Genomic DNA, 16,605 nt, shown 5'->3' on the forward strand with positions numbered 1-16,605 from the left:
AATAATCACCGAAGATCTCAAGATGAGGTGTTTGAAGCGTTCAAGAAGCTGAAGGCTGCAACGGAGATGGAACACAAGCTGAAGGTTCGCGCTCTACGGACAGATCGCGGCGGAGAGTTTACGTCGAACGAATTCAACGACTATTGCAAGAAGATTGGCATAAAAAGGTTCCTCACGGCACCTTACACGCCGCAGCAGAACGGGGTCGTTGAAAGGCGCAATCGAACCGTCGTTGACATGGCAAGGAGTTTACTCAAGAGCAAGAATCTGTCGGGGACTTTTTGGGGAGAAGCTGTCTCGACGGCGGTCTATCTTCTCAATCGGGCTCCAACGAAGGCAGTGATCGGCAAGACTCCGTATGAAGCAATTTACAGACATAAGCCGAATGTGTCTCATCTACGGACGTTCGGGTGCGTGGCACATGTGAAGACGGCGGAGCCGCACCTCTCAAAGCTTGCCAATCGTAGCACCAAGATGGTGTTCATCGGATACGAGAGGAGTTCCGGCACCAAACCATACCGCTTCTACGATCCACAAACCAAGTGTCTACGAATTTCACGACGTCGAAAACCAAGCATGGAATTGGAGCGCCGCAACCGACGATGCTCCAAATGGTAACATATTCACGGTTGAATTTCCAACTGATGATGATGCAGGGGAGGATCTCCAGGTGGTTGGCAAGACATCCAACCAAGGTGACCACAATGGTAGTGATCATCATGGTGCCGACACCGACGACGGCGTGCATAGGTCGCAAGGAGATAGCGACAACGAAGTGCACGATACGGGTAGAGATCTCGACGACAACATCAACAACGAGGCGCATAGTGACGACGACAATCAAGATGATGGTCATGATCACGACGACTACGCCGACGACGCGGATGTCGATGACACGCCCGGGACTCAACCGTCTTCCTCAAGTGCATCAACATCAACACAATTTGTGTCACCTCCTTCGCAAGCTACAATGGACTTCTCAGGGCCTCGTCGCTACAAGACCCTCAAGAAAGTCTACAAGTACACAAAGCCAGTTACGCTCGAGTACTCCAGACTATGTCTGTTCGGAGTTGAGGAGCCGGCAAACTTCGTAGAGGCGAGCAAAAATCCTAGCTGGACGCAGGCCATGGATGAGGAGATGAAGGCGATTGAGAGCAATGGCACGTGGACTTTGGTAACCCGACCTCCAAACCAAAAGGCGATGGGTTTGAAGTGGGTTTACAAGTAAAAGAAGGATACAGAGGGTGCCATTGTGAAGTACAATGCAAGACTCGTTGCAAAGAGCTACGTACAACGTCAAGGAGTTGACTATGATGAGATGTTTGCATCGGTTGCTCGACTCGAGACGATGAGAGTGCTCCTAGCTTTGGCAGCACAAGAGGATCGAAAGGTTCATCATATGGATGTTAAATCCGCTTTCCTCAACAGCAATCTCACAGAAGGAGTGTATGTAGAACAACCCCTCAGCTACGACAAGAAAGACGAACAAGTGGAAGTCGACAAGCTCAAGAAGGCACTTTACGGGCTGATGCAAGCGCCAAGAGCTTGGAATTCAAAGTTTGACCAAAATATGGTCACGCTGAGGTTCAAAAGATGTGTCATCAATAATTCGAAGGACAGTCTACAAAGCACCGAAGAAGAGGTGAAGATTGAAGACACGACCAAAAAGGAGTGTTGTCATCGATCTACGGACGAGCCGACGATAGTAAAGAAGGTCCATGAAATGCTGCAAGGGACGGCAAAGGCCATGCCGATGATAACAGTTATGCGAAGCAGCAATCGTGTTTGGGACCCAGGTCAAAAGTAAGGACATCGTGATTAGGGGATCAATGTGAGTTAATCAGCCCTGTTCCTGTAGGATTAGGAAAGAAAGCCAAACCGAGTCCTAGTAGTATTAGGATATCTAGTTCTAGTCTATTTCCATAGTCCCTTGTGGACATGTATAAAAGGCACCCTAGGGGTGTTGCTTGTAACACCAGATCAGATAGCAAAGCAATACAAAGTTTGACAAGCTCGACACGAGCCTGCGGCCATACATCGATTCATGCCTTCGTGTTTGTTCTGTCGAAATCGTCTCGTGTCGATCGTAGCCGGTTGAAGAAACGATCCGGCTGCACGTGGCTGGATATCCATCCAGGTACCTGCTTGCTAGCTTTGCACGTACGTATGTGTGCTGCTGTTCTCGTCTTTTGATCTACGGATTAAAAACCAACAATATTGTCCCGAAGATAACCTACCAACACCTATTATTGCCTTGTCATATATATTGTACTGTTTAACTGTTCATAAAACTAGATCAACCTTCACATGTTGCATCGGGAAAATACAAGAATTGGTTGCAACGTATTATTTTGATAGGATTTGGTTGTTCTTAATTTGAATATCAGAATAATTAAAGATACATATAATTTTTTATATTTGATAATTTAATAGTTGTAAAATAGTTACATAATACAAGTAGTGCATGTCTAGACAAATGAAGGTACTAGGATGTGTGCATGTTCAGATAACTTGTATCTGTAGCATTTTGCATGCATGCATATCTAGAGAAATAAAGGTAGTCGAATTGATGAGGTGGTATATTTGATGGGGTTGCATATGTGCATATTAAGGAGATCTAAAGTGAGCATCAACATATTTATGGAGAGAGGTCATTAATACAAGGATATCCCAAATGATGGTATATGTATTCATGCAGAGCTAAGCACTAATTATTTGAATATCTATGGCCAAGTTGCATACGGCATTTCTGAACTGCATAGAATGGAAAAAAAATCATTTCGATATCCATGTCAAGATGTGTTGCATTTATGGCTATGTAGTAGACGAATTAATAACAAGATATCCGAGGTGTGTGTCAATAGGTCTGTGCAGAACCAAACTGGATACTCCTACATTCATGAATCCCCACTATATGAACTTTATAAATACATGCTTAGGCATCCATCAAAGCGCACATCCATTTCAGCCTTAGGCATTGCTTACACACTTATCCTCACCACTCATACATTCAATAAAATCCAAGGTTTCTAACCGGCCTTGCAACAATGGCAATAGCACAGACGACCACCATCTTCTTCTCCGCCATCATCATCGTGCTCTTTTCCTCATCAATTGTTGCTCATACTAGCGGTGACGTAGGTGGCATGCCAAAAGCAACCGATTTCATGACAGCAGCGTGCAAGAACGCTTCAGCCAACTGCGACGAAGAAATCCACATTACCGAAAAATTCTGTGTCTCGACCCTTCGGGCGGACAACCGGAGCCACAAGGCTAAGGACCTTCGTGACCTGGCACTCATCGGCATAGACATTCTCAAAGCACGTGTCGTCACAGCCAATGGTAAGGTCCAAGAAATGTTGCACGATGCCAAAAAAGGCACATCGATGGCGCGCCACCTCACTGTCTGCAAGCTAGTGTATGAAGCAACAATTACCATCACGAACGTCTGCACTACGTTGCTGAAGGACTACCGTGGCCCTAACGGCGGTGACAACGATGGACCGGCATCTGATGACCTCCCTGAATGTGTAGAGCATGTGAACACCCTCATCGATTACTGTGGGTATGATATTCTTCATGTGTCGGGGCTTCATGCGTTGTTCAACGAAAATCGTGAGATGAGTAGGCTGGCTTACCTCAACATTGCCTTGCTAGGACCATATAGACACAACAATTCATAATATGTATTTTAGCCTGAGTGGTGTATGTTGTGTCATTTGAATAATAGTAATGAGAGATTGCTACATCTTACCCCTATTGAGAAATAACTATTTCTCCACCAGTTTCTGAACCACTGAATCCATGTTTTTCAGCGATTTGTGCTGACTTTTTTGGGTTTTGTTTTTAGTTTTTTCCTCTGTGCAAGTTTCATGCCCCTTTATATCATTTTTACTTTATCTATTTTTTTATGCACGTAATTTCAGTTGCCCACGCGCAACTTCAGTTGCATAAATGCCTATCTACGCGCAGCCCCTCTATCGCCAGCGCACAATTACACATATATCAATTTTTCCCTTTTTATTGTTCTTTTAGATGCATGTTTTATATTTTTTTGTGCTATTATTTTCATTTCGTTCTAACACGTTAACTATAGTTTCACGTGTACATCTCACGTGCAACTAGTTGTGATGATGTTTGTCTGTGAACAACTACGCTTCTGTCACATGTGCAGTCACGTCCAGTGGCCTGCCACAATTGTACATCTATCTTCCGCTCGTAATTGGAGTTGCAAAAAATGCTATACCTATGAAGTTATTATGTACTTCCCCGTTCTTAAATATAAGTCTTTCTAGAAATTCTATTAGAAAATTACATACACGGATGTATATAGACATACTTTAGAGTGTAGATTCGTTCATTTTGTTTTGTATGTAGTCCATTTGTGAAATCTTTTAAAAGACTTATATTTAGGAATGGAGGGAGTAAATCTTTTACGAAAAGTTGTAACCTTCCCTAATCCCGATTAACCCCCTCCCTGATTTTTAGGGTGGGGCCTTGTGCTATGCAATTAAACAGCGCCACATCTGGATGTACATAACATTTTTAAAAAGATTTACGTAAGTGTAGCAAAGCTCTTGGAATTGTATGATCGTCTTTCTAGATGCAACTGGACGTATGTTTGTCGAGCGCCCGCTAGGACGGCCGAATAGAAGTCCGCGCACAACTATAGTGCCCACCACCTGCTTGCCGCTATAGTTAAGGCATGTACACTGCTTAATAAAATGGTTTTATCTTAAGTTTTATATGTAATTTAAAGATGACAAAGAAAAGTCTTATAGTATCTATATCTATACTTTTATATCTATATCTATCTATCTAGCTACATCTACATCTACATCTACATCTACATCAATATCTATACCTATTAATAACACAAGGTAATATTCATATTTTCGCCTCGCTTAGAATGATTTTATCATAATAATCTGGTTGAGGTGGCACTACACACGCACGATCATATGAGCATCCCGCATGGGCCGCTTTTGTCTTACGGGTCATGAGAGAACACGATTATTTATTTGTTATGCCTCGCCCAGTTTTTCAATGGATTGGGGGCAGCGAAAATTATTTGTATGGGCTAAGCTGGGCCTTCAGCGCACTTTTTTTCGTTGAGAAACATTGTTGCTTGTGTGTGGGGGTCCTAACGCACGCCCTCACCACGTGATGAGCCAGCTAATGCATATTATAGATTCTCAAAAGAAAATACTAACACATAGTTGCCTGAAAAACAGCAAGGTATTTAAAGAAGAGAGTGAATTGTGGGTCATTTATCTTAGAAAATGGAGGATTTAATTCTGCGAAATGTGTTGTGATTGCACGTGCCCCCATTGAAAAATACGATAAAAGATTCGTAATCATTAGAAATTGCAGATCGTCAATTGTGTGGGTCTTTGAGCATTGGACATGCAGCAATGAAAAAGATAAAGATCCGATAAAAGGGACCCGATTGGCTAGGCTTGAGCGGAGGCGGTGCAATCATTGGCATGCAGCAATGAAATACTCCCTCTGTATTTAAATACTTATAGTTAAGGAGAATTAGTCTATTTTTTTTCAACTATAATTATTTACATACAGAGGGCGTAGATAAAGAGATCAGATAAAGAAAGACCTGATTGGCTAGGCTTGGTAAGAGAGGGGAGGCTCTGCAGCAGTGATTAGTTACCAATCAGCTATTTTGATCTTTATCCACTGGGAAGCGAGTCCCAAACAGCCGAAGCTCTACTCCTGCAAATGTATGAGCTGTATGAGCACCAAACTTTGCCTGCAAATGTGCAGGCCCATTAGCTGACCTGCGAACCCAGGCAATTTTAAAGTCCCCTCTAGTCTTGAACTTGACCCACTGAAGATAATTTCCTTGGCTGATCATACAGCATTCCGGCGACCCCCTGTCAGTCTGATTCAAGGTGCAGCTTCTGTATGTCCCTTTGAATTGTGAACTGCACCGTTGCCCTGCATGCAAGGAGCTACACATTCTCCCCCTTTGAAACGTCCGGGAAGAAAATTGATGTTGCACCCTGAACGCCTTAGCTGCATCTTTTACAAATGACCACGCCCCCGCCACCTCCCCGTTCAGTTTTTGACATAGCACCATCTTCATTGGCCTTCACACACTCATGTTCTGGTGGTTTCCATTTCTCCTTTAGGTTGCATTCCACCGTTTGTGCCCAAACGTGATTCCTTCCATTCCTAAATAGGGGCCGCGACCGCACTCGCAATGACCCATGGTTCCTCGACTTTCTTTACATCTCTCGCATCATTTCTAGCCAGCCACATAGCATATGAACCTTGGATCATCATCGACTCCGCATCCTCTGCCGATTCCGTCAGCCATTTCAGCATCCACGCCGATAGTGAGCTCTGGGTGCAGAACAAGATGGGCGGGGTTGTCACCCTTGCCCAATAATTTGGATTTCGTTCAGCAAATTTTACCGGCCTTAAACGAAATGGACGAAATGCGGTTTTTTGAGGTTTTTAAGAAATTCTTAGTCTAAAAGGAAACTCCAAAATTTGAAATTTTGGACGAAAACTGGGCAAAATTTGGACGGAAATTGAACGAAAATGTACCAAAACCTGTATCAACAAAGGAAATGAACAAGAATCAGAGATCACTAGCAACGATACATTGATTAACATTTACAATCCATCCTCGCATCACAATGTGTTAGTAAATAAATCAGGCTGCCCAGCAACGAGCGTGCCCGCTCCCCTAAGAACCATAAATTGTAGGCTGCCGTCGTGGATGAGAGCGACACTCCTTGCTGCCGCCTTGAAATTGGAAAAGGTTTCAAAACAGCCAGATGAATTTTGACTTTGTCATCGGTGTACGGCGACATTCAGTTTCATGCGATCGTACATAGCGCCTCTCATCCAAAACTAGGCCAGTCCATCATAACCGCGTATATGTGGTAGTATCTAGCCTCAACTTGTGGAGTTGAGTGTTTTTTCTGTCCGTTTACTTCTATCGGTTCACCCTAGTGCTTTGCCATGTACAGCTACACAATGTATAGCAAAACAACCCAACAATGCATGGTTGCCAGTTAACATCTTCGCGTCGCCACGATCGTCGAAGCATGCCATCACAGCATCACTGGCGTCGCCGGACCGTTGTTGTGCTGTTGTAGAATCGTCGAAGCAGCTATGCCATCATTGCAACACTATCATGGCCGGGAAGCATACCATTATTGTATCGTCTAATAGTCGGGCCTCCGTCACATCATCACCATGGTCATCAAAGCACGACGTCGCAACATCGACTTGGTCGTTCGAAGCACACCGCTGTCGCCGTTTACAAAGCATCCACCACGACGATCAAAGGACGTCGTCACAACATCATCGAAGAAGCCAAGTTGTTGTCCCTGTCCCAACATCGGGGTCGTTCGAAGCACACTGCTCCACGGCTGCCGAAGCACCCACCAAGACCATTGAAGCACGCTGTCCCAACATCACCGAAGCAGCCAAACGATCGTCGAAGCACGTCGTCGCAACATCGACGTGGCCGTTCGAAGCACAACACCGCCCGGTTTGCCGAAGCACCCACCCCGTCCGTCGAAGCACGCCGTCCCGACATCATCGAAGTAGCCATATTGGCGTCATAGCATCACCATGTCTGTCGTCACATGTCGTCGAAGCACACGATGACTGTTTGAAGAATGCCATTACTACATCGCTACGCCCATTGAAACATCTCGTCGCAACATCGTTGAAGTAACCGTGTCGCTGACATATCTTTGCGTTTGTCGAAGCAGTCGAGCCACAGTCGCAACATGCCTCATAGCATAACCTTGGTCGCTGAAGCAGTCAGACCGCAGTCGTAAGACGTAGCATTGCCACGGTCGTCAATGTAGTAGGGCCACCAATGTATCACGCCTCGTAGCATCACATCCGCCGTCGAATTAGTCGGGCCAACGTTGCAGCATGCCTCGTGCCACCACGATGGTCATCTAAGCAGTAGGGACGTCGTCACAGAGACTAGTACACCGTTGTGGTGCTGCCCTTGGCCCCAAGCTGACGCCCGCAGCAGCCGGACCACTCTCAGAACATGGTTGTCTAAGCTTGCAGCTTGTCTGTCCGGCACACATCAGCCACTGTTGCTGTTTTCTGCAGCAGCTCGTTTCGCTGCGGCGGCGACTCTCGTTTGACTTTGAAAGTGTCAAATATGGACGCAAGAACTCGGCCAAACGGCTACTAAATCGACGGCTACTAGCTGAATGGGAGGCTTTTCTACGTCGCCTACGTAGCAGTTTTAGTAGTAGCTGATCGACTAGGTCCATGGAGACGAGTAGCGACGTGTATCTACGCTTCAGCACCCCGCGTGGACATCTGAGCGGTATGATTAATTTCCTAGATCGTAGGGCTAACAAGGCGGATGAATTTTCTTGGTTATCAACCGGATGACGCCTAGCAGGGGCCTTTGAAATTGTAGTCGTCAGCGATGAACTACAGGAAGAGACAGCCGCCGCTGAAAGCAAAGTGGTGGAGAAATTTCTGTTTCTGGGGTTTCTTGCTGGGTTCAGGTCTTTTAGAGCACCTGGAGGGGTATCCAGGCCGGGCTGAAAGCTGGATTGGACCGAAAATTCAAATAGGATAATGCAAACAATCATTTTATTAATTAGTCATAAAAAACCTGCAAAGTAATAGATCAGTAAGTCTCAAGTCATCATCTAGACAACACATATTGCTACTCTAATCCACTTGATGAAGGTGTGTTCAAAGTCCGAACCGAATATCAAACAGATATCGCACCATAGCCTAACGTCTAAATACGGATGCCGCAACCCAGCCACGTACAGTGACTGGGTCACACACCGGATCGTTGCACTCTCATAGGCTGCCGACGCCATGTTCCATCAGTCCATCTTCAGAGTGGAAACTGACGCATCAACCTTGTTTGGCCTGCCGTCGATGCTAGACAATGCCACCATCCTACACGTATCCCTCCACATGCGCCCGTCGCCGAAGCTCCTCACCGCCATGTTGGCGAGATCCGCCGTCTGCCTTGCGGTAGATGTAACATCGCTCCTGCTCTTGTCCCTTCGAGCCAATATTTGCTCCAAAACGATGGCCCCACGAGGGACAACGACATTAAGGCGTTATCATCGTCTGATCCGGTAGAACCAGGTCTATGGTTTTTGCCGGAGCATCACGAGTGGGGTGCTACGACCTGCAACAATGATGCCTCAAGAATGGAACGACGTCACATACGCCGCCATCATCCGTCATGACCGTAGCCGGCGCGGTTTTCACTGGAAGTCACGTCCCCCCGATCTCCCAGCTGGGTGGAGCCGAACGGAGGCCGGCAAGGAACCGGCTGCCCCTCACCGGTCCTCCTAGCGCGGCCCTCCTAGCGCCACCGGCCAGCCAAGGCCAAATCGTGATGGATCTGGGCAGGACGCCACATCTGCAGCCATCGATGCCACCCATCTGCATTCAGCCGCCATCGTCGCTAAATGTAGTACCGCCATCGTCATCACTGGCCATGGGGGCTTCCATCATCACATCGCAGCAGGGGCGCCGCCTTGACAGTTGCCCCCGGCATCCCCGCATGTAACGCCTCCCCCGCCTCACAGAGGATACCACGACAACCACCTGCCCTGGAGAAAATACAGTCGGGCCCAACATCGCCACCGCGGCCCTTGCCAGCGGCAGCGGAGGGCTGGGGATGGAACAAAGGGAGTATGCCGGCTAGGTTCGGGGGTCCCGTGGCGCCTCCCGAGGGGAGGCGACGCGAGCGGTCGAGCGGTCCAATGTGGTCCAATCCCACATGCCGGGCAAAAGACTCCTTCTATGTTCCCATCGCGAAGCCATTTTTCAGCAATCTCCATATATTAATGAGAGCCTTTCCCGGTGCGCTACCTCCCCCACAGCGCAAGCCAGCCCAATCTTTTAGATATGTGCTACATTGCAGTACTAGATATGTTCAGAGATTCAGTGGTTTGAACCTAGTCAGTACCTAAAAGTTCATAGCGTCAATCATACACTTCAAATGTTGTAACTGGGGAAAAAATGTTCGCGAGGATAGCACTCACGCACGCACACACCATAGATTCCAATATGGCGTCAAGCAAATGCATAAAAAATGCAAACATATTGAATAGTTTGTAAATAGCCAGTACCTAAAAGTTCAAAACTTGGAAATATAGCCATATTGAATAGTTTGTAAATAGCCAGTACCTAAAAATTCAAAACTTGGAAATATAGCAAGCGAATACATCTAATCCAGGCATTACTTTCTTTTCCTAGACCACAAGGCGCCTGGAGGAACAAAATCTTCTTAGACACGCCATCAGCATCTGCGGATAGATGAAACTCATGAAACAGCATGCACTTCCCATATGAACAATACACGAATTGGAATGTAGAGCTACCTAGTACATGTAACAAGTATCAAATATATCACATCTCATGCATGAACTTGACACTGGATCTTGCATCACATTGCCCAGTGGCATTTTATTACATGAAAAGAAGAACCTACCAAACAGGGAACAATACTCCAAATACGCTAATCCTACACCTACGTAATCTGGTTACGTAATCTTACTTAAACTTCATAAACTAAATCTCCACCGCCCCCTGATTTCCGTTGGGTGGGGCCTGGGCTGTTTTCTCATCCAATCTAATCATGACAAATCAGCTGTCACGTAACTTTACCTAGAATCTGTACATAAGTGTAGCAAGGCCCCTCCAAATATGTGCGTTGCAAACCGCCTGAATTTCCGACGTGCGCATCTGATTAAGCAACCTAGAGTTTCTATGGCAAGAATGCACTATATGCCGACGTCTCCATTCACGAAACCGATTTATTCAAGGACTGGTGCTCCATCCATGTAAATAAAGTTACTTACCCGGGTCAGCTGTAAGTAATAATAACAATAATATACTTATGAATAAGATTAGTTGCACGGTTGCACCATAAGTGACATCCTCCTTTATACTTAGCAGTTCAACGGCAGAAACGGACAGACAGCCCAAAATCAACCGCTCCACTAAACTGACTTAAGGCAATCGGCAGGCGTTCTATACTACAGATTTATGGAGTAAGGTGCTGTGGACTGTAATCACATAAAACAATCTGCCAAAACTACCTCATTTGCTTTAAAGACTGCTGTTTGGAGCAGAAACACGTGGCTGTTCTAATTTGATGATTTCTACTGATAAAGAAATTGAAAATATATTGAATAAGACTATAAATGGGAAACGATGCGAACAACTCGGCCAACTCATATAATAAATAACTGAATCTTATTTCATTGTTGCATAATACTGAAATAAAGTTAAAGAAAAGTAAGCAAAGAGTGATTAACACGCTCACCGCTTCATATAGTTGGCGCACACAGTGATGGTGGGAAACCAGCGTACAGTCGTCCAGTTTGGTTTGGGTAAGGAGCGTTCATTCGTCCAGGTATTTGTTTGCAAAGTGTAGTGAACAACTGGATCTGGAAAGACTTCAGGTCCACCGAAAAGTATCGATACTCCAGCTTCTGTTCTGCAAATTTGCAGTACACCGCGTACAGCAGATATCCCCCGGCTACACCAACCAGATGCAGATCCTTTACCAGTAACGGGATGACCTTCTCCAAGTGCCATTGGTTATTTGTCAGAATGCAATACGCGAGCCAATATCGGTGATCTTTCATGTCCTTATCATAGGCATTACCTATAGTGATCATCCCGAGCATTCCTTTTTCTGCCTCGACAAGGACAAAAGTTTTACTCCCTGGTGACTCAGATTCAAGGTTGACAGTAGAGAACTCCATCTCGCGCAAGTCAAGCACAAGTAACTGGTTCTGCAGTTCCAAATGCCAATAGAAGCATCCGTGGACGATTTGACGACTGGACAGCCCAGGCCCAGACCTCACAAATAAAGGAAGTGTAGCCGAAACACCCCATTGGTCATAAGTACGAACATGCCATTGTCCATTCAAAGAGGAGAATACCAGAAGCAACAAATTCATTCTGCATTGTGCCAAGCATATCACCCTAAATGACAAGGGATCCTCCTTGTCCTCACCGGGAGCAAGGAAATTCTCCTGATCGAGGAGTTCCAGCGCGTTCACATCAACGGGGATGGCGGGCAGCATGATATACCGACGGTGCACCGGGTCGCACACGACGAAATTCCTGACCAAACTTTTGCAGTGGGGTTCATAAATGCAATGTGCAGCTTGGTCATGGATATGCCTATGATCATTGTCTAATCTGTGCACAAATATGGGAGTTCTCATTTTTGATCTCCTTCATTGCTGATATCTATAATGCGCATCTAACTTCAACATGTTCATTAATGCAACACATCATGATCACCGATATCCAATTGATTAGTGCCCAATGAATGCACACAGATATGTTGATACTCAGTTTGGATCCGCATGCATATTAATATGTCTAATCAGCACTAATGTGTTCTAAACAATTGTTTTATTTGTTTTAGTAAAGGAGGCTAACGTCCAGCCTCTGCACCAAGCCCCTCATCAATTGATGCATACAATCATTTATTAAAACTTAAAGCAAATAGCTCTGAGTCAATTACAAGCTCACGAGGAGCTGCAGTATAAAGCATCAAATAAAGCTAAATAAAAGAGCCACAACCGGTAAAAATAGGCCTAGATGACTAAACACCCATTTTATTATTGGACAGCCATCCAAACGGTTGTAGATAACCCGAACCACCATCTCTCATCGGGCAAATCCAGTAACCAAAGGCTCCCTGGCTCCGGCAGGAGTTAGTAGCGACCACATACGTATGTTGTGTTCTAAACATACGTTGGTATAGCCGATTTCCAATTTTTTTGTTGCTTCATGAATGATCAAGTTTCCCCTCATCAAGTCCATGGTTGCACGAAACATTGCTACAACTTTTAGGTGTACAATATCTGCACAAAACTTATAAAGATTTCTTCAATGAAAATTTACTTATGTAACTTTGAGATAAATTATCCACACATACTAGGTTAGAAATACTTATTGCTAATTGATTTTTGTACAATAGATGCACACTATTACATCAATCCTATGCGTCCTTCTTAAGATCATAGTCGACTTTAGGCATTACATGATGCCGAGAAGACTGAGGGCATGTCCAACGCTATTCATCAAAGGAACACCATGTCAACAACTATCCTAGGTTACGTGTAACTAGGCGGAACGCCCCCGTGTCGTCCCCGCTAATGTGACTCGGGCGACGCCCAAACCCTAGCTGCCGGGGGGCTTGCACTCCATCTCCCTTCCCTCTGTCGTTGTTGCAGGACGCCCTCGGCTATGCCCGGGGGCCAACGGCGGTGGCGGACTACCTCTCTCCGCTATCAGGGGTGGTGCTAGGACCCTATAGGCGCGGAGGCGTGACAGATCTAGCGGGGCGGTGGCAGTGGCTATGGCGACGACGGAGGTGGCCAGCCCTACCTCAGATGACAATGGTTCCAGGTGCGTCGAGCAGCCCGGTTACGGGCGGCGGCATGTTGTGGCTGGCCCGGTTTGGCTGACAGCGGCTGGCTATGCCACCGTGGTGTGCAGTATGGCTTCGGATAGGCGGCTGCGTTTTAGGCCGGGTGGACTGCTCGGCGGCACTTCCGGTCAGATATGTTCTAGTCGGTGCAGCCAGCTATGGTGGTGATCTCCTTCATCGAAGGTGGTTGTCCCGAGGCTGGATGGTCGGATCTCGAGATCCATCATCTAGTCCAGTTTGCGAGTCAGGGACATATAGTTGCCAGTAAAAACCGAGCCGATGTCAGGCGATAGCAGTGTTCTGCGCCTCTACCTTGATGAAGGCATCGTCGTGTAACTATTGTCGACCCACTCGTTCTTGCCCTGGGAAAACCCGAGGATCTGGTTTCTAGATCACGCGATGGCGGAATTACGGTGTCGGTTCTCTCTTGGGAGCATCGTTTGTGGATCAACGTTCGAACACAGAGGCAGGAGGCAGATCGGTTTCGTCTTGAATGGAGCTTTGGTGGAGATGTCAAGTCATGCCTGGTCGATAGGTTCTACGCTGTGTCATGCATGTTCGAGAAGATGGTACACACGGAAGGTCTTTCAGAGTATCCACGTCAGGATGGACGAGGGCAGGGCGGAGGCACCGTTGGACGCCATCATGGCGTCGACGGGTGATCGGACTGACAAGGATGATGCGGATATCTCTCCTGAAGATGGGTGAGTGGCTCGATGATGATGACAATTTCTAAAACATGTGCATGTGGTGTAGCTTTAGGTTTGTTGCACCGTTTGTTGGTTTCGATACGTTATATGAATGGATTGGTGACGCCATCGCTTTAGATATGAATAGTCAGGGCACTCCACATAATCAATTTTGTAGGCGTGAGTGATGGCTTCGGGTGGCTTGATGTATATTCTTGTTAGATTTTTTTGAATAGTTAATAAATGTGACCGTATGCATCAATTGATGACGAAGCCAGCGGTCTTAACTTTCATCTAGAAAAAATCAAAGGAACACCATCAAACGTCCTTTATACAAGGAAGTTTCCTGTCCTTGGGGATGGTGAGAGTCGCCGGTGGTGCGGGCTCTTCACGTCGAGGTGGTGCTCCATCTGTGCACCCTTAATTTGGGTAGCACGATGGCCTTTCATAGTAGGAAGTTTCCCCTCGTGAGCTTCTCTTGAGGCGGTGGTCTGAGAACTGTGGTGGTGGCTATGGAGGAGCAGGCAAAGTTGGATGATGAGGTGGTGGAGAGCGCGCCCATGGTGCTGGGAGTTGTGACGGGGCACGACATCTTCTCGACCGCAGAGGGTAGCTAGATGCGATCTCTTTTAATCAATTGAGGAAGAGGCTCTGTTACCATGTGAAATTATGTGGAAGCATTGAACCCGTTGTTCGGGCCGCGTTGGTATTTATACAAGGATTGCCTTGGCTTACAAGTTGATGAGAAGATCGTTTAACCATCGGTTACAGACATAGAGAGAGATAGACACGACAGGGTAGAGATAGAAGTTTAAACTACTCTCCTATACAATATATTCTAACACCCCTGTCTCGCTCCTCATTGAGGCAACACAGTCACCGGTGAAAGGTGCGACAACAAGAATGACAACCTATCTATCTCTCCCTAATAATAAAGCAAATACGGTGTCTGATCGTCCTTCATTTAAATTACCCTCATAGTTGGCTAAAATTATCACCAATGCCACTCGTAAGTAAAAAAAAAAACGGTTCGTTTTTTGAATTTCAGAAGTCCGCGCCGTTCTTTGTTGTTATACTGTCCGATATATTAGGAGAACAACAACTGACGAGTAGTGTGATCTCACCCGTTTTCTCTCCCTCTCTGAAGCACGGGCTGACCCATGTGCAGGTCGGGCGCCCCTGTTTTGTATTTTTTTCTTTTTTTTCATATTTGTTTTTTTCTTCTCTAAATTAATTCCAGATTTCAAAAGAACAAAGTATCAAAAATTTATAAGTATAAAAAATGTAGGAAAAAGCAAAAACTGTTTGTGTGCTCGAAAAATATATTGAAAAAGTCATAAAATATTCATGAGTTCGAAAATTACTCACAAATTATAAACAAGTCACAATTTCAAATAAATTGTAATGAAATACTAAATGATCATAATTTTGTATAAAATTATCCAGTAGTCAAAACATATTCATAAATAATGAACAAAACGAACTATCGCTTACATAAAGGTCTTATTAGGAGATCTGTAAAGGTCATTTCATGATTTTATTTAGACCCTTGCATATCAAAAAGTTGCGAGTTTGAAAAAAATAGGAAAATGATAAACCATTTGTGAATTCAGAAAAATATTCAGAAAATCATAAAAGTTCATGAGTTCAGAAATTGCTCACACATTATAAAAAAAAATGCAATTTCAAATATTTTTTCATGAAGTAAGAAATATTCAAAAATTTTAAAAATGATCCGGTATTCAAAACATATTCAGGAATTTGAAAATCATCTCCATCTATTTTTAGAAAATGTTCACAAAAATTAAAACACATCCGTAAATAATGAACAAAACTAAATGTTGCGTACATAAACATTTTATTACGAGATCTCTGTAGGTCGTTTTAATGATTTTTTTAATTCCTCGCGTTAGGAAAAAAAGGTTTTCGTATTTTGTACAACGCTGAGCCAACCAAATTGACACAACTTTTTATGGGTTAGTTTTGTACATAATTATGTTTATTTTCGTACCAGAATGCTAGTTATGGTAAGCACCGCTACGCTAAGTTAAGTCGAGGCACATCATTCATCAGTACAGCTCAGGCAGGTCCGTAAATGTAGTTTGCTGAGCCGCAAAATATTATGTTGTGACGCCTTAAGGAATCAAGTCGCGATGAGCATCATATTTTTTGTTTATGAAATCATACTTTTTTATAAGTGAGCGGGCAAATGGACTCATTCTTCAAAGGTTGAAGCCTCGACTCCTGCGGGAAGTTGGACATGCCGCCCGACGCATGGGTCACCGAGCTGCCTTCGGTGCTGTGGGGCCTCCAAAGAACTCCGAATAGATCGACAGGACGATCCCCGTTTTTTCTCGTTTATGGAGCAGAGGCAATCCTTCCGAGTGACCTTTTACAACTCGTGTTGATCCTTCTTCGAAGCCTGCGCAGATTTCAAGCCAGGCAAGACAGGAGCCGACCTTTTAAAAGCGA

At 45.2% G+C, this 16,605-nt stretch overlaps 1 protein-coding gene across 1 annotated transcript; it reads right to left on the reverse strand.

Moving 5' to 3' along the window:
- Window positions 1–11,249: 11,249 nt before the first annotated feature.
- Window positions 11,250–12,083, reverse strand: LOC123407952. The gene is made up of 2 exons (XM_045101198.1): window positions 11,362–12,083; window positions 11,250–11,265 (listed from the first exon to the last, which is right to left on the reverse strand). The coding sequence occupies exons 1-2, from the start codon at window positions 12,081–12,083 to the stop codon at window positions 11,250–11,252; spliced, it is 738 nt and encodes a 245-aa protein (XP_044957133.1).
- Between the last annotated feature and the right edge of the window lie 4,522 nt (window positions 12,084–16,605).

Source organism: Hordeum vulgare, chromosome 7H (genome assembly GCF_904849725.1).
Source record: "Hordeum vulgare subsp. vulgare chromosome 7H, MorexV3_pseudomolecules_assembly, whole genome shotgun sequence".
Classification (NCBI taxonomy): domain Eukaryota; kingdom Viridiplantae; phylum Streptophyta; class Magnoliopsida; order Poales; family Poaceae; genus Hordeum; species Hordeum vulgare.